The following is a 24,046-nucleotide window of genomic DNA, read 5'->3' as shown; positions in this document are numbered from 1 at the left end:
TCTCCATCACCAGCTGAAGTTGTCTGGTACGGTGTCCCATAATCTTGTTTGTGGGACATTATGAGGATCGCCTGGTAAATGTCTTTCTTTCCTGTGAGACTGAATGCCAAGTGCAGAACACCAAGGAGCCACCCCAACTTTGCCTCTTCTGCTGTGACTGCTGCTCCACCCAGCCGCATGTTAGCTGGCCTGCTACAGTTCCTGGTGTGCCTCCGGCTCCCTAAACCTCTTGTCCTTCTCTGAGGACTGTCCCTTCTTGTTTCCAGCCTGCTGGGGTCACTTTGGTCAGCGTCCATTGTAGCCCCAATGACCAGATGCTGTGGGCCCTGGACAGCAGATGGAATGTGCACGTACGGACTGGAATCACCGAGGAGATGCCTGTGGGGACAGACTGGGAGCATGTGCCAGGTAGGGACAGTCCAACATGGATCCCATTGTCCCCCGCACAGTGGGAGTCTGGCTGGGCTAGCCTGCTTGGGGCACCCTCTCCCTTGGTGCCCAGAACCATACAGTGTCACTGTACAGAAGTCCTGGTGACCAACACAATATCTGGTGAGAGCAGCACTGGGAAGGGTGCGTTGTCCAGTGTTTTCCAGAGATGAGCTGATACCCAATTTGCCCACAGGGTTACAGGCCTGCCAGCTGGCATTGAGCACCAGGACCGTGTGGGCCCGCTGTCCAAATGGTGACCTCGCCCGCCGCTATGGCATCACAGACAAACATCCTGCAGGGGACTACTGGAAGAAGATTCCTGGAAGTGTCTCATGTTTCACAGGCAGGTGCTGGGGACTTGGTATCTCCTGGGGGTGGGGAGTGCATATGGAAAGAGCTGCCCCAACTCAGCTCTACATCCTACAGCCAGACCAAGGACGAGGGCTAGACATGGGTTCTGAAGGCACCTAACGGGAACAGGTGCTGCACTGCTTGGAACAAACTGCTGGTGCAGCTATGTACACTTGTAATCCCAGCACTTGAAAGGCTGTGGGGGACACTGTTGTGAGTTCTAGGCTAACCTGGGCTACATGGTGAGTTCCAGGCCAATCTGGGAAACAATGTGAGTCTCAAAAAAACAGCTAAAAAATTAAATTGAGTGAACAAAGCACAAGTCGGGAATGACGGGCTCTTCCCCATCTCTGAGCCTCCAGACTGCACCGGGGCCTACTCAGCAGCTGTGTGCTTTGTCTCAGGCTGTGTGGTTTGCAAGACTGTGACTGGCTGTCATCTTTGCAGTGACCTCATCAGACGAGCTGTGGGCAGTGGGCTCCCCTGGCTATCTTCTCCAGCGACTGACAAAGACGTTCAGCCATTCACACAGTACCCAGAAGAACAGCCAGGCAGTCACCTCCCACCCCGAGGACCTGGAGGACGAGTGGGAGGTCATCTGAAGGAGCCCCAGGCAGCCAGTCAGGGAGGAGCTGAGGCTCTGTGATGGACGCTGCTGATCCCCAGTGGCTCGCTTATGGACATGCCTCTTCCACCAGGCTGGACACCCACACGGGCTTTCATCTGTATTTGTTTCCGTCTCCTCCAGAACTCACAGCCTCAGCCATGAGCCCGGAGCTGTCGCTGGGGCAGCGGCACCTTTGACATCTTGCCAAGGTCACCTCCAAGTGGGCGCAGTGGCTGCCGCTGCTCCATTGCATGCACTAGTTTCTGTGCACCACAGTAAATTCTCTTCAGCAACTCCAGATCCTGGTGTGGGGGCCAACAGGGACACTGCCACAGGCAGATGAGTCAAAGCCAGGAAGAGTCAGGCACATGTCCATACCAGAACCCCAGGCCAAACAGGCCTGCACACAGAGCTCGCAGCATTGGATGTGTCTGACAGTGTTGACTTCTCACAGGAACCCTCACATCTCTCCCAGAGATACAGGCCACAGTGTGCATCCCACACCAGACATCCCAGGTGGGAAGTACCTGTCCAGGATGGGGTACTGGACTGTGCAGGGTAAGGGTACACACACACTCTCGCCTCGTCATGTTGCCCACACTCGGGGTAGCTGCCCACCTCCTGCCCACATGGTCCATTTAGTCCAGCGCAGGGTGCTAGTCAGACTTGGGGGCTGAACTAATGTAGAGACATCTTTGGGAAGATTTGACTAGTGTGCTAGCGGGTACCCTAAAGCCAGGCACCTCCAGATGATCTAGTGATCACCTCTCCTTTGTCCTGTCACAGACCTGAGTAAGATACCTCATCTGAGATGCAACCTCCAAACAGAAGATGGGTCTATCTTCTGGAAACAGTGAAGGTCTTTTGGTCCTTCAGGAGGTTTATCCTAAGTCCACCTTGTCTTGGCTATAGCTTTGCAGGCGTGGCCATCCCCTATCATGTTCTCAACCCAAGAGTAGCCAGTGTCTTCAGTGAGCATAGCACTGACTTCCCCAGCAGGAGCAAACACTGCCTCCTGCTCACAGGTACCATGTTCCAATCACAGCTGGGACAGCAGAATTCTTTCCTCAGGCATCTGAGCTTCAGGGCAGGCTGTCCACTGTGTGTGTCCTTCCCTGAGCCTGCTGCCCCCCACCCAGGAGGTCCCTGTCACTACTCCACACCGGCTACCTTTTCTTTAGTCCACCTGGTCCGGGCAGTTACTTGATGTGTGTTTTTCACTAAGCATGTGTCAGGACCCTAGTACCAGGTCAAGCCCCAGCAGTCATGAGCAGAGGCTCCCAGGTCTGAGCAATGCCAGCTGCTGCAAGCCTTGGCTGCACTTTTATAGATTCCTTTGTGGAAGACTTAGACAGCAGAGGCAGCCCCACCTGGGCTGCGCCTCTTCTGTGAACGGCGTGCCTTGCCTGGCCCCTCACAATGGCAGTACCCCCCTAAGCCCGTGGGACAATAGTGCAATTAGTTAAACAGACACTTTAAACTACTTTGAGCTTCCATGCTTTATATGATTTTCTTTTTGGTTTGGTTTTGTTGTGATGTCCTTTGAGATCATGCAGAATCTTAGACTTTTCTCCAATGTTGAGTATAGTGACTAAGCAGGGAGGCCTGCAGAAGCCAAGCCCAGCTCAGCCACACTGCAGCGGAGCACCTCTGCCTGGTCTCAGAACTTGGATGGTGTTGAGCCAGCTTCCCCGGGTGGTATAGTGGGCAGTGGCTATTCCACAGATGGACACACCCACTGGCAGCCCTAGAGAGAATGCCCCCAAAGAAAGCAGAATGAAGGGCTGTCCTCAGACATCAGCCTTTTGTTATTGCATTGAGACAGTTTTATGAGGCCCAGGCTGGCCTCCAATTCACCATGTAGCTAGCCACAGATGGCTTTTTCTAATCCTCCTGCCTCCACCTTTCAAATTCTAGGATTACAGGTGTGTACCATAGTGCCCTGCTAAGATGTCAGTCTCCATGCAATGAAGTCTTTGAGTATAGTTCACTTTCAGAATCCCCACTGGGATCTCTCTCTTAGACAGGGGAATAATTAAAATCATGGTAGTACCCACATATACCCCGATTTACTGCTCAGGTCTCCTAGCTTGTCCCCTCCCAGAAAGGAGAGCATGGTTAGCCAGTGAGCCTTGGAGAGGTTGGGTACCTTATTCACAATCACACAGTGAACATGGGTCAGGACCTAGCTTGGCGAATCTGCTGACCTGTGCTGGTGCCAGCATGACCGGGCCCGGACCACAAGCAGCCAGGCAGCACCCTGCAGTCAGTATCGGCTTCTATAGGCACTGCAGGTGGAAGGAGACAACTGCACAGCTGCTGTGCCTACTGTTTCCATTTAGCACTGGAAACCTGCCTTTGCCTCCCGGAGGGCAAATGCTCTATTCACCCAAATGCTGGGACAACCACACGGAACTCATATGGAGATTTTTACATATTAAAGTGTAGAACCTGTAAATCAGAAATCCGTGTGGGGCTGGGGATGTGGCATGGTAGTGATGAACTGAGCATGCACACCACAACACAGACCAGAAACCCTACATGGACCCAGAGCATGCCTGCAAGTCCAGCACTCGGGCAGTTGTCAATCCTGGACCACACAGTAACAAAAACACTAAACTTAGATTGCCACAAACGTGGTACCCATGTTGAATGTTCACTGTAGGGACTTGTCTAAACCTGTAGGCGCAAACATTTCTGGGAAAGCCACTGAAGGGTCTTCGATCCAAAAGCCTCACTTTGGCCTCCTGAGCAGCTGTCGAGAACCGTCAGCTGGGACGTGTATATACAGTCCTGGCCCAGCACGCTGCTGCCCCTAGGTCCAGTCCTCAGAATGTCAGCGAATAATAGAACAGGGAAGGTGACACTGTCTGTGGATTTGAACACAGGCCTGTAAGGCCACAGGATGTATGCCAGCAGGGGGGCCCACGGGGATCTCACGGTGAAACTGCTGACCTATCAGTACAGCATGGTTTACAGAGAGAGAGGCGGACACTGCGGTGGGGGTGCTTCTTGTGCCTCGCCCTTCAGGAGGGGCAGAGACAAGTTCTCACTTCGGACAAGCAGCTGGCCAGTGATTCGTTTCCAAGTTTGTGTCTTTTTTATCCTTTGAATGTTGAGCCATGTAAATGTATTATTTATTTCAAAACTAAATAAAATTTACATTTTAGAAACCCAATTCTCTTAATTTTTCAGTATTAACAGTACTTGAGTCAAATACCACAAAATCGACACCACACACATTTTTAAAATCCTTTTCATAAAATACTGGGAAATGCTTATACCATGGTGATTTTTTTTTAATGATTTGTTTTTATGTGCATTGGTGTTTTGCCTGCATGTATTTCTGTTGTGAGAGTGCTAGGTCCCCTAGAACTGGAGTTACAGACAGTTGTGAGCTGCCATGTGGGTGCTGGGAATTGAACCCCAGTCCTCTGAAAGAGCAGCCAGTGCTCTTAACTGCTGAACTATTTCTACAGCCCCTACCATGGCGATCTTAAAAATACTGAGTTATGGGGGGCGGGGTTCAGTGTGGAACACTTGGCATAGTATGGTTCCACCTCCCCAGCATTGTCCTTCACCCTCTACACCCCCCCAAAAAAAACCTCTGTAAGAAAACACCAAGATGCTTGGGCAGGCACTAGCTGTGAGCAGTGTGACCAGTGTCTCTCTCCACAGGAGCCTAGCCATGCTCGGGCATGGACTTTCCCCCACAATCCCAGTGTTCATTTCTATGTTTTGTGCATGTGTGTGTGGATGTGCGTGCTAGCACAAGTCGGAGAGCCCACTTTGTGGAGTCAGTCCTGTGCCTTCCCCCTTTACACAGGTTCCAGGGATTAACTCAGGATTCCAGGCTTTACCCACTGAGCCACCTCGAAAGAAACAATTATGTCTAGATTTCACTGGAGGTAGAAATTTCCACTTCCCCCTTGACTGGGACAGTGGTTACATCTGTGTAGACATTAGTCATAACTCATCAAGTTACAAATTGATGCCTTTGTGTTTTATCATGCAGAAGTCAAATCTCAAGTTTATAGTCAGAGCCAGTCATCAAAGGGTGTGGGGGGCACTAGTACCAATTACTGATATTTACTTTCTTGAAGCAGATCATCAAAGGGTGTGGGGGGCACTAGTACCAATTACTGATGTTTACTTTCTTGAAGCAGAGACAGGCAGGAGTAACCTAGAACTCATTATGTAGCCTAGGCTGACCTTGATAATTTTTTGAGACAATCTCACATTACTAAAGCTGACTTCAAACTGGAGAAGTAGCCAAGGATAACCTTGAACTGTTTGCCTCCACCCTGTGAGTGCTGGGATTACAGGTGTGCACCACAGTGCCCAGCTTTATTTGGTGCTGGTGATCAAACCCAAACACTTTGTAGGTGCAAGGCAAGCACTCTACCCTCTGAAATATATCCTGAGCTCGGAAATCAACTTTTTTCCTAAGATTTATATGCATGAGTGTTTTGCCCCCATGAAAGTCTGCACCATATGTATGCCTGGTGGCTAAGGTGAGGTCAGAAGAGGGCATCAGATCCCCTGGAAATAGTTACAGACTGTCTAAGCTGTCATGTGGGTGCTGGGAACTGAACATGGGTCTGGAAGAGCAGCCAATGCTCTTAAGCACGCACTGAGCCGTCTCTTCAGCCCCTGGCTATGAACTCTTGATCCTCTGTGCTGGGATCACAGCCAAGCACTACTGTGGTGGTCTGCAGTTAGTGGACAGGACTCTAGCATGGTATGTGCTTCCCTCCTGCCTCCTGGGGAGCCACCTTGTCTGTAAAGGGTTTGAAGTAATGTACAGACCTGCCTCCCATGCTGTGACTAGTACAGAAACAAAGCCAAGGTTAAAGCAGATGGAGTCCATGTGGAAAGTGACACAAGCCAAGGACGGAGGCGGCAGCAGGCCACAGCACCAGGGCAGACCTGCCCCTCCAAGTCCAGGTGAGCACTCAGCAATGAGCCTCACTGTGGCTCACTTTCACTGTCCTTCCAAATAGGCATCAGGGGCCAGAAAATCTAGCTCCTGGACTCTCTAACTGGGGTGTGTGGTGCAGCTCTCCTGGGGACACATTTGACATTTTGTTGTGGGGCAGGATACATCGGTGAAAGGTGACATTCATGAAGTGAACAAATAAACCAAGGGAAGAACAGACTTGATCTTCTGTTTTGGGTCACCAAGGTCACCTCCTACTAGCTGGTAGTGAATGTCAACACAGAGCCTGGCAGGCTCCAGCCCCCTCCAGATCTGCTCAGTACTGCAAGCTCATGGCCAGGGTGACAACACCCAACAAGGTGGTCCTTCCTGGGGCTGGGGAGCCTAGGGGACAGATAAGCCACACGCTGAGGCCACCCACCCTTCCGCTCTCAGAAACTACCACCCGATAGGTGAAGCTTTGCTTATCAGAGAGGCACCACCTCTCCAGGCCTCCTGCTTCCCGAAGTGCAGATGTGACAGCAGATCTAGAACAGGAACCAGGCCTTTCTCTGAGGAGGCTGACGAGGCTTCTCCACCCCTCCTAGTAGTGAGGCCCCACCCAAATCAGTGTCCCAAGTGAGTCTTCCTTTGCCTTTGTACCCATCCAAGGCACAGGAGCTGAGGCCCAATCAGCAATGGTGACTACCATGACACTTATGTGCTTGTCACCATGAGCCAAGTCACCCCCCTTGGGCCTGATCCTCGTTTTATGGTGCCAATTCCTCCCACAAGGTTCCACCCTGCATCTTCCCTGGTGGCCACCACAAGGCCTAAATAGTGCACTGCCCCTCCTCCAGACCAGGCAGCTCTAGAGAGGCCATCAACAAAGCAGCAGTCTGTCTACCTGAAGGAGACAAGTGCTCCTAGCCCTCATCAGCAGACCCCAAAGGGCACTGGGCTAAGGAGACACGAGGGCAAGTCAACATTCTCAACAGGGGCCCAGCTTTCTAGGCTCCCCCAGGAGCTACTGCAAGCCACTGTTCATGTCCTGCAAATACGGAAACACCACCATCAATGACATCCTTAATCTGGACCCAGAACCTCCCAGAAGTCCAGGGGGACCAACCTTGAATGGGTCAAACCTGGAGTTGGGGAAGACATTAGCATCCATCACCCACAACTGCCAGGGCTCAGAGAAGCAAGTTAGGCAGAAGTAGAGCTTCCGATCTAGATGTAGGATCTGGACCCAGTGGTAACTTCTTGTCCCACTCATTGGTAGAGGGTGTGTGTCACATTTTCAGGCCTGAGAAATGACAGTAGTAATAGTAGGGCCCAGAACAGAGGTAGCAAGGTCTAGGGGCCCTTCCTGCTCTCCCCACCCTCCCTCCTGTGGCCCAGAACCCCGGCATGCTGTACTCAGGGGCACTGAACAGCAGGTGCCCCAGCAAGGCTGGCCAATTCAGCGGACTGCTGGCTTCTACTCCTGGCAGCACATCATGGCCCACAAGCCCACACCACAGAGGTTGAATTTCACAGTCCGGCGAAATCCCTGGGAGGGTGATCCAGCCCTCCTCCCCGGGCCTGAAGTTCCTGCAGAGACTCCAGCTCTGCAGTCACAGTCCCCCTACCCTGAAAGATGATGGTGCATTCATAACAAGCCCCCAATCTTCACAAGTTCCCAGCAGAAGCCAGCTCTCCAGGCCAGCCAAGAAGCTCGCCTAGGGTGATGACAACCAGCCCCGAGCCACATTAGAACCACATGACATCCACTGCGAGAGGGGGAGGAGCCCATCCCTGGGGTTGGGCAGGAGGCTTAGAAGGGACTCCTGGTCCTGATGGGACAGAATGCTGGGAACCCTCGGCCGCGGTGGAGCAGGTGCAGTGCCAGAGCTGAGCACAGAGGCCCAGGGCGAGCACTTGCCAATCCTGAGGGCAAAAGGGGACTACAGGGCCAATTCCAGGCCGGGGTGGGGAAACCTATGATTCAGAGTAAGATACTACAAACACACTCGGCCTGGCTCCTCCTCTCAACTCCTGTCACAGCTGCCTGCTCAGCCCTGCTCGTCCTGGACACAGAATCAAGTCCAACTCCACGGGCCCATTTACAGCACAGGACGACAGGTCAGACCTGCACAAGCCTGTGCTCTCGGCCTCAGCACATTCTGTCCTCTTGCTCAGTCGTGTCAGTCCCCACCCTCTGTCTCTGCTCCTCTCCTGCTTGGGTCAGCTGTCAACTCCCGGGGACTCCAGGTCCTCACCCATATCCGTAGCTGAGCAGGGAGCCAGTGCACTTGAGCAGGAGTGTGAAGAGCCAAGGCTCTCTTAAGAGCCTGCCTGACTTGGCAGCCCTAGCCCAAAGGCATGCGACAGACCAGGCAGGTTCTTCTGTACAGTCAGAGATCCATATATGTAAAGTGCCGGGTACAACACTCCCAAAAATACTTCTGTCCCCAAATACAATGCCAAGGGTGCCCCTGAGTCTAGCTCTTGCCCGTGAGGTCCAATGGCTGCAAAAAGGGTGGTAGAGGCAGCTCATCCAAGGCCTCGGGGAAGCGGCCGGGTGAGATGGTGGTGACCAGCACCTGCATAGCTCGCACAAAGAGGGAGGGTGGCGCCAGCCCTGCTAGCCACTGGAACTTGTCCTCACCCAGCAGCCTCTGCCAGCGTAGCCGGTCTCCCAACAGCTCACATCGCGCTGGGCCCGCAGCACCCCCCGAGGTGTACAGTGCCAGCAGGTCAAGCAGCAGCAGGCGGCGCTGACATAGCTCCCCAGGCGGAGTGGTGCTGGAGGTGGCAGCGTTGACAGTGGCAGAGGCGGCCTCAGCAGCAGTAGGGACTGAGCTGGCGTCCCGGCCCAGCTGGCGCAGCAGCAGCTCCAATGGTGTAAAGCCACCACCATCTCGCAGGCCTGGAGAAGCTCCATGGCCAAGCAGCAGGAAGAGGCACTCGGGGCGCGCAAGCTCACAGGCCACATGCAGCGACGTGCCACCACCCTCCACGCGGCTGCAGCCACGTCGGTCCAGAAGGCGCATGCGTTCTTCGAGTGGGAAATCCCGCACAGTACGCAGGATGCGCCGCAGGATGCCCACACGGTTGTAGCGCACGGCCAGCGCCACATGTGGTCCAGGTGCGTTGCAACAGCGGAAACCCGCACTAGGTGGAGCGAGGGCGCGCTGGGGGAAGGTGGCCAGCAGGTAGTGAGCATAGGCTTGGTGGTCGTGCACGAGCGCGTACAGCAGGGCCTCCGACGGCGAATAGGCGGTGGCGCGCCCGCGCTCGTCCCAGTGAAAGGCCTCGCTGGCACGCATGTCCTCGAGTAGCCAGACCGGCAGCAGGTCGCGCACTGCCTGGTAAAAGGCGAAGGACGACTTCCTGCACTGCTTCTGCACCCGCAAACGAGCTGAGCCCGCGCCCTCGGGCGCGCCATTGGCACTGCGTCCTGGCCTGGCGTCCCATGGCATGCTGGTCTCTGGGAGTCTCCTGGCCTTAAGGCATGGGTCACACCACCCAGACCAACCTGTTGGGCGAAGGAGCCAAGGTCATAACTCCCTCAGCCTGAGAAATGGCATCCACCCTCAGTCTTTGGTGCCTCTGTCTGAGCCCCTTTACCCATCACAAGCCTCGCCTCTGCTAGTCACTGCCCCCAGCTCTGTTCTCTCTTAGGTCCAGAATCATGCTTGAATTTCTACATCTGCACCCCGTCTCTCTAGTTTCTGCTAGAGAAGGCGGAACCTGCCAGAGCCTTCAAATCTCCCAACCCTCTGCAGCTCTGGGACCTTCGGGAAGAGCGCCTGCTCACAGCTGAGCCAGGTCCCGCCAACTGCAAATAGAGGAATCCATGTGACACCCAAGACTCATGCCCATAGCACAAGCAGCAGAGCCCAACTCATCCAGCCCCAAACCTATCCCCAACTCCACTTCTACCCTGGCCCCCAGCAAGGTACCCTTGAGAGCTTCTTTCCAAGAAGGTCATGGATGTAACTGTTCATTCAGACAGACCTACCCGGTTCCTGCAGGCGGCCCTGGGTTCTACAGATGTGGCTTTTCACTTTGCCGCACCAAACCCCAGCTTTCTCACCAGCAAGAAAGTGGTGGCAGGTGGCAGCCAGTGTGCCCAGCAGCCCGAGTAGGGGAGTGGCTCTGGTCCTTCATCCACAAACACTTTTGCTGCCCATCAGGAATGAGCTCCTGGGAGGAGAGAAAAGGTGAAGTCAACAGAGGGATTGGAGCGTTTACTATCTGCAGTCCACTCCAGGTCCATTCACATTAGGCCAGTACTGTTCAACAGAGGACAAGCTAGTCCAAGGTCAGTCACCAAGTTAGGCTGGGCCAGGATAAGAGTCTAGGTCTCCTGCATTCTGTTTGGGGTCCATTCCAGACACTGCAGACCCCAGCTTAAACCCGGCCTCAGCCCTGGGCCCCCAGCCTCAACCTGAGCCCTGGCCACTCACCCTTGCATGCCCCCACCTTGGGCAAGGGTAAAGCCCTAGGTCACAAGGGACACGGGACGATGAGTGGGCCTTGTCCACACACTGTGTAACACGACCATTCGTGGTAATTGGGTTGCAGAGGGGGGCACTAGGGAGTGGGCTGCGGCAGCCGCCCCTCTGGGACGATGCCATGACTGCAGCGTCTTCCCGAGCCTGGGCCCCCGCGCCCCAGGTGTACTGTGTGGGCACGCGTGGGGTGCAGGGTGGGTTACGTAAAGTTCGGTCGCCCCACGTCACTGGGCAGAGTCACGGCCGCGGCTCCGTGACTGGAGGTTGGGCCGCCAGCCAGATCCTCCCTGACCCTTCCCGGCAAGGACCGACCGACCTCGACCGCGGCGGCTCCCGGGCGCGCCCGAGTGTCTGTTGGCCAATGGCCAGGATCGGGGCTGCACCTGCGCGCGGGGACGCCCGGGACAGGCGACTCACCAAGCCGCGCGACCCTGTCCCTGCGGCGAGTCGGAGCGCGCCGTCCGTGCACTGGCGAGCAGATGGAGATCCCACGACGCCGGACGTGGAGAGAGCCGCCGCCGCCCGCGCCCGCCGCACTCTGATTCACCGCGACCGGGTCTTCGGGTGCTGGTGCCGGTGCGGCCCAGAGGCGGGCGGCGGGCGGCGCAGTGCGGCCGAGGCCGGGCAGCACCGCGGGCCAGACCGCCACCTCCATTGGCTCACGCTGCCGGCCCCCGCCGCAACCCATTGGCCGCTGCGCTGCACCATTGTTGCGTCACGGGCCAAGGGGCGGGGCGCTCAGCGGGGCCCGCGGAAAACTTCGGAGAAACTTAAGGGCGCGGGGGTGGAGCGTGAGAGAGGCCGGGGACGGGGCGGAGCTTGGAGGGCGGGGCATGACGGGGGCGGGGCGAGTCCGGGCAGTCGCCCGAAGCTGGGTATGTGTGGTCCAAGTATTTGGCCACAGGAATGGGCTCCTTAGCGTGCATCTAATGTGGCTGTCTTTGCTCTATAGCTGAAGCAAGAGTCGTATTCTGGGCCTTTGAAGGCAGCTGGCATTTCAGGCTGTTTTTCACTCAGGAGGAGCTGGGTAAGTCACCTAGCCTTCCCACAAAGGACCCTGGAGCTTGAGGTCCTGACTTTGGGAGGTTTAGGAGCTCAAAGTCCATTCCATAAGCACTAATTGTTACACCTAGGCCTTTGATCTCCTTATCCCCACATTATCCGAGGCCAAGCCCTTCCTGGTGAAGAAGTCCCAAATTCCCTTCACAGGCTCTTCTGTCTTCTCCCAGAATGTCTTGGCTCCATCTTGGCTCCTCTGTTCCACCCTGACAGTTGTGGCCCTGTCAAGGCAGCGGGTGAGGGACTTAACTAGGCTGAAGTCTGTCTCACCTGGGTTCTCTGAGCAAGCCCAAGCAGGCATCTGCCCAGAACCCCAGGTACATCCACACTTTCACACACACATGCACACTTTGGAGGCATCCTGTAACCCTGTACCCCAGAAGGCCAGATAAACAATCCAGTAGGTAGACAGGCCCTGCAGTTCATAGAGAGTACAGACGGCTCAGTGTGTAGGCATCTTTGTAACCGAGACCACAAAACATGTTTACACCAGCCTGCCAGCTGTGATCCCAGGACCCCTCACCACCTTGTAGTCACCTTGTAGACTAAACCAACTCCTAGGAGGTCCATGGCAGCCCCCAGCCATGGCCAGGAGGGAGAGGCCAGGGAGCACTAGGCTCAGGGTCCAAGCCTTTCTTTCCCAGGCCTCAGCTGTCAACAAGTCGTCTCTGTTTCTTCAAGTTTTCTTCTTCAAGATGTCTCAATACGAGGGAGCGTAGCAAAGTGAATGACCTTTGGGAACCCCAGCTCCTCCTCCATCCTAAAAGACATAGGGAGAGGGCGCCCGCAGTTCATCACGTGACTCCTTACCCAATTCTACTTTTCCAGAGCTTAAGGTGAGGCTTAGCGCCTTCTCCAGCAGCTGTATAAGGAGGAGGAAAGGACGCAGGTTGCAAGACCACGGGGTACTTGGCTTCAGGGACTTCTCCATGTTGTTGTCTGACTTCCTCTCCCTGCTGGCGTTCCCAGAGGACTCAGTCCAGCCTGATCCCACTTCACCACTCAGAAGCATTGTGTGTGCAGGGACTTAGCCAAAATGTCCAGGTGGTTTGCCGAAAGGAACCTTCCAGAAGGATATTCAGAAGGAAGCTATGCTGGAGAGCAGGAGGAGAGGCTGAGGTCAGCGGACCTTACCTGCTGAGACAGGGTCATGAATGTAGGCTGCAGACCTGGGGTGTAGGTAGAACTGGAAAAAGTTATTTTGCTTGTTAGCTTAGGCATAACACAAAAATAATACAGGCTCCAAAGCTACAGAGAAACCCTGTCTCGAAAAACTAATAATAACAACAATAATAATAATAATAATAATATGGCTCCCTGGGTAGGACGATGGAGAGACACATAACTAGTATTTAACTAGGTGGGTTGCCACTAGTTCTGAAAGACCTCTGGTGCGGGGAGACTCTCACTCAAGTCTCAGGATAACATGACCCCTCAGGAACTCATGAGAGACCGTCCTTGCTGCAATAGCACGAGGTTTATTGACAGAACAGGAACCAGTGCACTGGGGCCGAGACTCATTTCCCACGCAGGGGTAGAGTTCGACCCCGAGTAGCTGGGAGGAGTATTTAAGGGAAGAAACTATAAAATTCCGAAAATAACAGTGATTATTGAAAAATTCTGAAAATACTAGTGATAATCACAAGGGTGTAACTCCCTGTTTCTCAAGATTATTCTCAAGATTACAATCTAACTTTATCTTCAGCTAGTTCCTGAAACAGAGTTACTGAACTGGCTAATCTAGATTTTTGATTCTTCTCACCCTGCTTAGATTTTTGGCTCTATTTTTTCTGCTAGAGGGGTCTGGATTTATCCGGATCTTTCGGTTCAAGGCCATCCTGAGTCTGGTAGCTCTGAAAGTTGGGTAGGCAGATTTTCATTAGTTCAAGGTCATCCTGAGCCACACAGAGTCCCCAGAGAGGAGAGAGACAAGAGGATGTTAGCTGATGTCTGAAAGCTGACAGCTACCCTATCACCTAGACCCATTCCCTGCCTTGTGCCTCTGAGGTAGCAGACAACTTTGTGACTTTCTTCATCATGGCGCCAAACAGTCCCTACCCTCAGCAGCCTGCCTTTTTCCCAAGGTCACTGCCATGGCTTTAACTTGCCCCTTGGGCTCCTGCGTTGGACACCAAGTCCCCAGTGCAACCGTGTTGAGAGGTGGTAAACCAGGCCTTGACCCCCAGCAATGGCTGATGTTTGTTTTCTGGAGAGGCCACTTGACAAGAGTTCCACCTTTTGGTCTCCCTCTGCTCTCTCCTCCTCTCTGGCTCCCTGCTCCCTAGCCTGGAACTAGGAGGATATTCTTGCTCCTTCAAAGTTGCCCCGTTCCAGTGTTCTGTGGCTGCACGGAGCAGCTGTGACAACTGACACCACCCATCCTCAAGACCTGCCCACTGCTCTGGGTGAGAGGCTTGCTGGGCAAACTGCCCTGGCAGGAAAGATTCCAGTGCTGTGAACATCTTGCCCACATCTGTAGGGACCACAGCGAGGTCTAAGATGGTGCCTGCTGAGACCAACCATGACCCCACCCCCAACATGTCATTGCTGCCCTTCAGGGCTACCCAGGTGACGCTGTAGATAGTCGTGAGGTGACATGATTCCCAAAGAGTCAAAGGAGGCCCCAGAGTTAGGGTGGGGTTGGAGATAAAGCAGAAAGTTTTGCTACCTGGACATAGAGTTTGACCTTTGACCCTGATATGTGTTTGCCGAGACCTGACCCAAGGCACACTTTCCTCCCTCATGGAGAGCTCGTGCCTTGCCAGGGTAAAAGCTGCTGGGTCTGCATGGGAAGCTGGGCTGCTGGTTAGGGCAGAGTGAGGGAAGCAGGGAAGGGAGGACCACTGTAGGTGAGCGCTAGGACCCAGGGCGCTGAGAGACTAAGCAGGAGGGCTCTGAGAAGAGAGGGCACTCTCTCAGCTCTGAATGTCTGCTGAGGTGCCACTACAGAGGAAGCAGAACAGCCTACTGTAGTGGTCGGGGTGACGGCTGAGGGGGCACATACTGCATGGATTCCACTGGTTTGGGTGTGTGAGGAGAGAGTCCAAAGTTTCAGGCTAAGTACCTGGAAGCTGAAAAGAACTGAGATAGGAGCTGGAAGAGGTGTCTCCATAGTGGCAGGAAGTTGGGGAGAAGCCTGCCTGATGATGGACTGCTGGGATTATGGGTACAAAGAACCAGGGAGATGGTTCAGCCAGTAAACATTCTTGGTGCCAAGCCTGTTGTCTTGAGCTCAATCCCTGGAACCCCAGGACATAGTGGAGGGAGAGAATTTTCTCCCTTAGGTTCTTCTGACCTCCACTCGAACTGTGGCTTGCACGTGTGTACACATGCACACGTCTGTACACATGCACATATATGTACACATGCACATACATACCCACACACAGCTGAGTCTTCTGACCTCCACTCGAGCCACGGCATGCACCTGTGTGTACACATGCACATATATGTACACATGCACATACATACTCACACACAGCTGAGACAGCATAGAGGAGAAGTGAAGCCCAGAGCAAGAACCTTGTATTTCCAGCAAAGGGAATGGGCCCTCGGAAGCAAGAAAAACCTAGGGATCCTGGAAGCCAAAGAGGCCTCAGGAGAAAGGTGTAGTCAGCAGAGGAACCAGGCAGCCAGGACGAGAACACTGTCACACATAGTCACTGTGTCCTTTACCAAGGTTGGGTGGAGCAAGGATCCTATTTGGACAGGGTTCAGAACTCAGCAAGCAGAGGACTGGAGAAGTTTCTAAGGAACAGAACTGGATGGCAAGGAGGGTGAAATAAGGTAACAATAACAGGCTCCTGCAGTGTGTAAATGTGCCCGAGTGGGGGTGGATGCACACACGGGCACACCAATCCATCCAGTCACGCTCTGCCCTCACGTGCCTGCTCCTCCCTCCTGAGACACCTCCTTAGCGCAGTCCCCAGGCAGCCCCAAAGGGAAACTGTAAAGCTGCCAGGGAGAGTGCCTGTGGCCCGCCCTGGTGTGGAAACTGGGGTGGTACCTGCCTGGAGGGAAGGGCGCCTCAGCTAGAGGCACGCTGCTTTTTGTGGAGACCGAATGTTGAGCATGGATGCCAGGGAGGGCACAGGTACGAGTGATAATATGTTACATCTACTCTGCTAGTTTCTTTTTAATATTTTACTTGTACATATTATACATAATAATGGGTGCATTATGACATTTTCATACGTGTTCTATGTTCATCCCATTCCCCTTCATTGGTTCCCTTCTGTGCCCATTCATCCCTTCGTCTTCCTGCCTTATCCCCTTCTTGCTCATCTTTTTTTACTTTTATCTTTCCCTGTGTGTGCATGTGTGTAGTGCCTGAGAAAGCCCAGAAGACAGTGTCTGATCCTCTGGGACCAGAGTTATAGATGGTTGTGAGCCACTCTATGGGTGCTGGGAATCAAACCTAGGACATTTGGGAGGGCAGACCACTGAGCTATTTCTCCAGTCCCCACACAGTGTGTGTGTGTGTGTGTGTGTGTGTGTGTGAATGTGTGTGTGTGTGTGTGTGTGTGTGTGTCCCCCACTGAGTTTTGCCAGGTTGTTTCTGGGACTTGAGAACACCCTACAAGTTACTGCACTCCCTTGCCTATCAAGGGATAACAATTCTAAACCCTGTGGGAGAGGTGGGTCCCCATACGCCATTCATTCTTTTTTGAGACATGGTTGTATATATCCTAGGCTGGCCTCATACTCATTATATATTGAGTAGAATGACCTAAAACTTACGAGAATCCTGCCTTCACTTCCCAAATTCTGGGATTGTATGCCTACACGCCGTGCTGTTTATATAACGCTGGGGATTGAGTCTAGGGCCTCCACATGCTAGGAAAGTGCTCTAGAAACTGAGCTGCATCCATGGGCTTAGTTTTCACTGCTCAGTGAGGAAGAGTGGAGCTGGAGAGTCCATTTACTGACTACCTGGAGGTGTTCCCTGACCTGAGCTCCCGCATGGCCCGCGGAGCCTGACACAGGCCGGGGACAGCCCATGGAAGCACAGTACAGGCTCAGCGACATACAGAGGGTGACAGCAATTGCAGCACATGGAGGGGCTGGTGCCAGACTTGCTGGGTTCTACGTAGCCAGCCCCCCACCAGTTGAGGACATGGGCTAGGTGACTGCACATGTCAGATGCTAGCCACATCCCTGCAATATGAGTCAAGTGCAATATCAGCCAGAGAGGTCCTCAGAGATTAAGAAGGTGTCCTAGGGCATACCTTCCCAGGGGCAGGATGGGCAGAACCAGGGAAGGAAGTGGCCGGGAGCCTGTGAGTCAGTAGGGGCCTCCCATGGTTGTCCCCACCTCAGCCAGGTCCTGTCTTTCTGCCAACTGACTGAACTAAAACTTACTTGGTCTTTAAGGATGAACCTGTGCCCCACCCCTGGGGCCTTCCTCAGAGCAGAGAGCCTCCAGTCCTCCCATCCTCCCTTGGTCCATCTCACTGGTCTTTCAAGCTCAGTCTGAGCTGTCAGTGAGAAGGGAGATAGGACAAAACCAGGTAGACACGAGGAACTCACTAGAGGAGCAGGGTCTGATGCGCACAGCAGAGCAATGGCAAGCCAAAGCCGGCTGGGCCAACTCAGACCAGTGCTCCAGTGTGAATAGGCAGCTCACACACTAGCCAATAAAGATGTGCCGCTGTGCCAGGAGTCCATAAATGGGCAACCTCTTGCTTTGCCTAGTGAGGCCAGCCTGTACCAGCCAGGCGGGCACTATGGACAAGCGAAGTGGGAAGTCTTACAAGCATCTGCAGGAAGCTAAAGGGGAGAGGCTCCTTGGAGGGCCTTGGCAGTGCCTAGAGAGGCCGCATTGTTTCTTTGCAGTGCTGGGGATGGAGCCCAGAACCTCACATCCGACCACTCCTTTGGAGACATCCTATTCCACTTAGTCGTTGGCTCTCCTGTTGTTACACGCATGGTGCTCACTGCAGTGACTCTAACGTTCCCTAAAAGAACTGAGTCCTGGGAGTAGATAGGTGGCTCATCAGCTAAGGACACCCGATGCTCTTGCTGAGAACCCGAATTTGGCTCCCAGCACTCCTGCTGGATGGATCACAGCTACTCTAGTTCCAGAGGATTTGACAGCCTCTGCTGGTTTCTGCAGGCACCTCCACTCACTTGTACACACACGCACATAGACACATAATTAAAAATAATCTTCAAAGCACACTTGAGCCTGAATTTCATATTCAAATTCATAACTGCTATTACATGGTTAAACAGAATACAGGCGTCAGCCGAGTACCCAGGAGATGGCTTATTTTGCTGTACAGCCTGCATCCCTGCCTTACTGTGAGCTAGGCCCTACCGCCTCTCTCTTTTGTGTCTTTGTAGGATTCCTGAATCCAGCCATGCCTGATCACCCAGCCTTTTCCATTTCGCGAGCTGGTATATTACGTTTTTTTGGTTAGACCAGTTTGGAGAAACACTCTGCACTCATAAGGGATTGGCTGTGACACCCCTGCTCTCCTGGCATAGCGATGGTTGTGCTCTGGGTTCTCAGCAGGTGACTCATGACATGCCAGCTACAGCACAGCCACAGGCAATAAGAGAACCTACACGGCATCTCACCTGCCCTTGGAGACAGAGAATCTTTTCCTAGAGGACGGTGAGGGTCCACTGGGTCCCCATGGGCACAGCCCTGCCAGCCACAGAGACTACCCCAGTAACTAAATTGCTATGCCTCCTTTCTTATTTTAACACTTACTTGTCTTTATGAGTGCCAGTGTTTGCCTGCATGTATGTATGTGCAACATATATGTGCTGGTTCCCATGGAGACCAGAATAGGGTGCCAAGTCCCCTTGAAGCCGGAGTTACAGATGTTTGTGAGCCACCATGTGGGTGAGGGGAAATGAACCCAGATCCTCTGCAAAAGCAGCCAGTGCCCTGAGCCATTGCTCCAGCCCCAGGGCTCCCTTATATTTCCACAGGGGAAAAGAGTGTTAAAAGAAAGACAAGTGTGAAGCCTCAGCCCGCATGGCTGGGGCTATCATAGCACTCAGTAGGAAAGTGCTTTCGTAGCAGACAGGTCCACCCCCAGGGGCTGTTGTCAGAACCTACAGAATGAGAATGTCTCTGTCAACTATATATTCAGTCGTTCCAATAGCAGATTAATATCAACAATCTATAAAGAACTATAACAATTAAAACAGCAAAAAGAAGTCACCCAGTCAACAGGCTTAACCAACTGAATACCCAATTCTCAAAAGAGGAACTATAAACCCAGTCCACTAAATATCTGAAAAAGTGGTCAACAGCTTTATTCAGCAGGAAAATGCAAAGTAAAGCTTGAGAATCCGCCTCACCCCAGTGAGAACGGCTGCACCCAAGGGGACAAATGACATCAGAGGCTAGCAAGGATTGGGAGGGTGGGAGTGAAGACTGACGGGGCCACTATGGAAGTCAGTGTGGAGGTTTCCCAGGGAGCTAAATAGAACACTTCTGGGTGTATACCTGCAGGAATCTAAGTCCTTTGAAAGAGCCACACAGTCAACAGTTACTGGTCTAACTGAGTGTTAAAGAGACAGGGCCGTTGACAAAATGCTGTTTCACTGTCCTTTTCCCATCAACTACTGTGTGCTAGGTCAGGATAGGCAGGCTACAGGTAGGGACTCAGGCTGGCAGGAAGGACATGGCAACACTGTTGGTCAGCAATTTCCTCCTGGAAAAAGTCCCTTAAGACTCCAGAAGCAAACTCAGAAACCTTAGGAAGTCCCTGACACGTACCAGATTCCCCAGGCCTCCATCTCCCTAGTGTTCTATGAGCCGTGAGGATTGCTGAGGATGGGAGACTCCCAGAACCTTGGAGCTGCCTGCAAGGTGTGCAGAGAGCTCCGGGTCTGCAGCTCCCATGAGTCATTGCACACGTGGGGTCGCCTTGGTGGCTCCTGTAAGGAACCCTAATAAACTCATTGGGTCACCCAATTGGACTTTGGTGGCATCATTCCTTTGATGTCCTTGGTTCCCTTTCTGGAATGAGTATGTGTTCGTTCACGTCTCCCCAGGGATGGGTGTCACCCAGCGCCATTACCTTCATTTCCTCCCAGGAAGGCAAGGTTTTAGGTATGTACATTCTGTATAATCCCACTGGGGTCTAACTCTGTAAAAGCTGGGGTCTCTCCCATTATAGGTCCCCATCTTGCCAAGTGGTGGTGGCACAGGCCTTAATCCCAGCACTTCTGAGGCAAAGACAGGTGGGTCTCTGTGAGTTCAAGGTCAGCCTGGTCTACAGAGTGAGTTCCAGGACAGCCAGGGCTACACAAAGAAGCCCCATCTCAAAACAGAAGTCCCCATCACATGACACAAGACAGGCAGAGATGGTGAGCTAGGCTCTTCCATCCCTGGCCAGGGAGATGGGTTGTCACAAAATTTCTGAGTAATGGTATTGGTCTTTTCCACAAACAGGCCCTTGGACCTGAACTAAGAACTCTAGGTGTGTGGACATGGAGGCTTCCTAGAGGACAAGGAGCCATCTTATAACATCTATAACTAACCAGAGCCAATGATATCTATGCCTAATGCCCTGGGGCATGCTCCCAAGGGCAACCTTCAGCCTCCAGGAACTTGAAGATGCTTGATTGACAACTTGACTGAATTGAGAGCCGCCTAGGAGATTTGTAAGGAAAGCTCCTAGTGTGTCTGCGAGGGCATTCCCAGTGCCAGCCGACTTGTGGGTCAGCAATCGGATGTATGCAGCACCACCCAACAGACTAGGGACCTAGGTGGAGTAAAAGTGGGAGCTGCTGGGTGTGGTAGCCTGTGTCTTTAATCCCAGCATAGGGAGGCAGAGCCAGGCAGGTCTCTGTGAGTTCAAGGCCAGCTAGGGCTACACCGACCCTGCCCTAGGGGTGAGGGGGAGAGGAAAGGAAACACAGGAGAAAGCCACCAGCATGCGCAGGCTCCACTCTTCCGAGCCAGTGTCCCCATGGTATCTTCAGCAGGCTTGCTTGTTTGTTGGGTTAAGTTTTGAGTCAGTCTCACATTGCAGCCTCAGCTGATCTTAAATTCAGGATCTGATGCTCCTGCCTCAGGCTCTCAGAGGGCAGGCGATGACAGCCATGTACCATAAGTCTCTGCATCGGTTCAGTGCCCATTCAACAAGTGACTCCCAGGAAACATCCAGGCCTTCATCCTGTACTGTGGGAACACTTCATGTGAGATGCCTGTCTCTGAGACTGAACTGCAGATGGCAGTGGTCAAACTCCTGCGCCTTCAATCCTAAATTAATCTAGTGACTGCCCTTGAATAGTTATGGACGTCACATACAACTATATACAATATAGCCTAGACATATTCTGTTGGTGCTGTTCCCCTAGAGACTCCTAACAAATATACCTGCCACACCAAAGTCAGATGTGAACCTCTCTTTCTCCCAGCCATCTCCACCCTACTCTTCAAACTGAAACCTCCCCCACACCTCCCTGAACCTTAGCGTTCAGGCTTCAGTCCCTTTGCACAGGCTGGTCCCTCTACCAGATATGCTTTTCCACCGAAGCGAGCATAGTTTCACTTCTGAAGTGGCCTGGCAAAAGGAGTACACCTACCCCACCCTACCCCACCCACAAGCATCCTGCCTAGAAGGTGGTGATTTCTTTAGGTCATCTCAGAGGGTGGAGCCTGCCTGTCCTGCCAAGAAGGTGGAAGTTGCCCCATAAATTAGGATGACTAAGTGGAGAGAGAGGTAATCGCGGGGGGGGGGGGGGGGGGGGGGGGATCCTGAGATGCTAGGACGGAGGTGGAGGAGGGAGTGTGAGAAGGGGGCTGGAAGCAGGAAGTACTCACTCCTCTCTCACCTGCTGTGTCCGAAGGGCAGACTGGGAGCACAGCTAGGCTTCTAGGAAGAGAAGCTGCAATGGCCCAGCCGGAATCTGACCAGGACTCAGACCTGCAGGGCTCCTTCCAGTGGAGGCACAAACTCTGACACCCTGGGGGCGGGGAAGTTAGTAGGTCAGGAAGGCGAGGAGGAGAAAGCCAGTTCGCCCCACACCCCTTGACCTTCCCAGCACCTAGCCCTGGATTTCTGGCTTTGTGACTTTGAGAGCGCTGCTGGTTGGAGAACTCATCTGCTCTGAGGAAACAACCCCACCTCTCTGGACCGTGAACCGCGGGGCCAGACACCTATAGCCTCCACATCTGTGCTACCTATCTTATTTACACAGTGCCATTCCGAGCTGCCAACTCGAGGAGTAGCGGCAGCGGGCAGTAAAGCAAGGAAGAAGAATAAACGGAGGCCGGGGTCAGGAGCAGGACTAGTCCAGGTCACACAAATCTGAAAAGTCTTAATGATACAATGACCCCTGCACGTCAACCTGCCGTCGAGAGCAGCTTTACCCTGCAGTCGCCCACAACCCAAGCGGCCCGCATCCTCGCATCTTCACTGTCTCGCATGATGCAACGAGACACTCTACAAGTGCCTAGGGCAAGATGAGGCGTCCAACCCGCCCATCCGACGCGTGGGGCCACGGAGAACTCACAGGGAGGGGTAGCATTGTACTGCAGCTCGGCCTGGGAGGAAAGGCGAGGCGTGGTCTCTGTATTCCTGTCTGTGCAGCCGAACAGTGGCCAGCACTGCCCCCTAGCGGTAGAGGTGGGCATCGCGAAGCCTCAAGGGCGCGGCGCCTGGGAGGGTGCCAGGTCCCCGGCCACCAAACTCCAGGAATCCGCTGGGTCGGCGGGTTCGGGACCCACTGCTGGCAGTGCTACCCATTTCTCCAGCCATGCACCCTCCGCAAGCCCCTTTCTACTCAAGTTTGCCTCCTACACTCAAATCAGGCCCGGTCCTGGCTACCCCACCCTGCGGCCACTCCGGGGCCCCTTTGCGTCCTGCACTGGCCTTCCTGTCCTCCACGACCCGCTCCTCTCATGGCGAGACTGGTCCTGCCAATTCCCATACACTCCCAGGCTTTAGGTTGTGCAACACTTAAATCTACAGTGCTTCAAGGTGCTGGCAAGGGCTGTGTCGACACGCCATCATTGCCCCTACTGGCCAAGAAACACACTAGCCTGTGTCTGCACATTGCCCTCTGCCTGCAGGTGAAGGTGGCCCAAATCCAGCCCTCTGCACAATTCCACCTCTCACTTCCGGTCACAGAGTCAACCATGCTCTCCACCTGGAATACTGTCCTCCCAGCCTAGCTTGCTCACTTAACTGCACCTCAGGGAGCTTCCTTGGTCCCCTTAGGCCCTGGTCTGGCCTTCCCCAGGTGCACGTTTATTTATGAGGCTCCTGGGTGCCTGCAGGGCTGAAGGCTGAGAAGACACAGACATTGGGGTCAGACAGCCTAAGGAGCAAGGTTTCCCCGTACCCACCTGGCACCTAAGAGGTGATGTCGGTTGTGACACTGAGTGCTTCGGGGCAGGAACCCCCAGTGACACACCAAGAGCACATAAAGTGTTCACTGCTGTCTAGAGAAGACCTCAACGTTCTTTGGGAAGCTTTCTCCTAGAGGGACCAGATCAGAAAACAAGTCTGGGAGGGGATCCCCAGCAGGAAAAAAGGGTATTTGGTCAAACTGTCAGCTCACCTTTCAGGCCTTTAACCCCAGCACCGGGACACAGGGGCAGGCTTGGGCTCCTTAGAGAGTTGTAGGCCACCAAGAGATATACAGTGAGACCAGCCTGGTCTACAAGAGAAAGTTCCAGGAGAGGCACCAAAGCTACAGAGAGAAACCCTGCTTCAAAAGACAAAAAAAAAAAAAAAAAAAAAAAGAATTATTGACTGCTCGGTTCCAGAGGTCCTGGGTCCAGTTCCCAGCACCCATGTGGCAGATCACAGCTGTCCATAATAATTCCAGTTCTAGGGGATTTGACACAATGCAGGTGAAGTAAAACTAAATTAATTAAAATATAAAATATAAACAAAAATAAAACAAGCAAAAGGCTGGACTGAGCCAGGTCTGGTGGCTCATACATACCTGCAGTTCCCACGCTCAGGAAACTAAAGCAGGAGAGTTGTGCGAGTTTGAGGTCAGCCTGGGTTGCAGAACAAAACCCTGTCTCAAAACAAAGAAAACAAAACTAATGAAGAAAATGCTGGACTAGAAGGGGAAGGAGGTGGAGAGAGGTCTGCACATTGGTAACTCAGTGACCCCTGAGAGGCAGTGGAATTCCACCACGGGAGCAGCTACTCACCACTGTGTTAAGAACCAGCCCCGCAGGGCGGCTTA

The 24,046-nt window shown here is 53.5% G+C and overlaps 2 protein-coding genes and 1 long non-coding RNA gene across 8 annotated transcripts in view; 1 reads left to right on the top strand and 2 right to left on the bottom strand.

The window, feature by feature from the left end:
• Tecpr2 (tectonin beta-propeller repeat containing 2) overlaps positions 1–4,568 on the top strand; it is a 105,231-nt gene extending 100,663 nt beyond the window's left edge. For all 5 annotated transcript variants that reach the window (XM_048431335.3, XM_085697963.2, XM_048431331.3 and 2 more), the window contains 3 exons: positions 267–408; positions 626–775; positions 1,231–4,568. In XM_048431335.3, the coding sequence (XP_048287292.3) occupies positions 267–408; positions 626–775; positions 1,231–1,385 (447 nt within the window). In that variant the 3' untranslated portion in view covers positions 1,386–4,568. The remainder of the gene's footprint in view (positions 1–266; positions 409–625; positions 776–1,230) is intronic.
• Ankrd9 (ankyrin repeat domain 9) lies at positions 4,506–11,437 on the bottom strand. 2 transcript variants are annotated; one of them, XM_048431336.3, is made up of 3 exons: positions 11,228–11,437; positions 10,315–10,499; positions 4,506–9,828 (listed from the first exon to the last, which is right to left on the bottom strand). In XM_048431336.3, exon 3 carries the CDS (start codon positions 9,770–9,772, stop codon positions 8,792–8,794), a length of 981 nt encoding a protein of 326 aa, XP_048287293.3. In that variant the 5' UTR covers positions 9,773–9,828; positions 10,315–10,499; positions 11,228–11,437; the 3' UTR covers positions 4,506–8,791. The 2 variants fall into 2 exon arrangements, with proteins under 2 accessions (XP_048287293.3, XP_085554090.2); XM_085697964.2 differs by lacking the exon at positions 11,228–11,437 and adding an exon at positions 10,763–10,928.
• Positions 11,438–20,628: 9,191 nt separating this feature from the next.
• On the bottom strand, positions 20,629–22,438 carry LOC146892499 (uncharacterized). Its single transcript, XR_015004607.2, has 3 exons — positions 22,355–22,438; positions 21,674–21,805; positions 20,629–21,017 (listed from the first exon to the last, which is right to left on the bottom strand). It is a non-coding gene; the product is annotated as an uncharacterized LOC146892499 (long non-coding RNA).
• Between the last annotated feature and the right edge of the window lie 1,608 nt (positions 22,439–24,046).

The sequence above is a fragment of the Myodes glareolus genome, chromosome 11, assembly GCF_982192425.1.
Source record: "Myodes glareolus chromosome 11, mMyoGla1.1, whole genome shotgun sequence".
NCBI classification, from domain to species: domain Eukaryota; kingdom Metazoa; phylum Chordata; class Mammalia; order Rodentia; family Cricetidae; genus Myodes; species Myodes glareolus.
The sequence above is the reverse complement of the archived record's forward strand: the minus strand, read 5'-3'. Positions and strand labels throughout refer to the sequence as shown.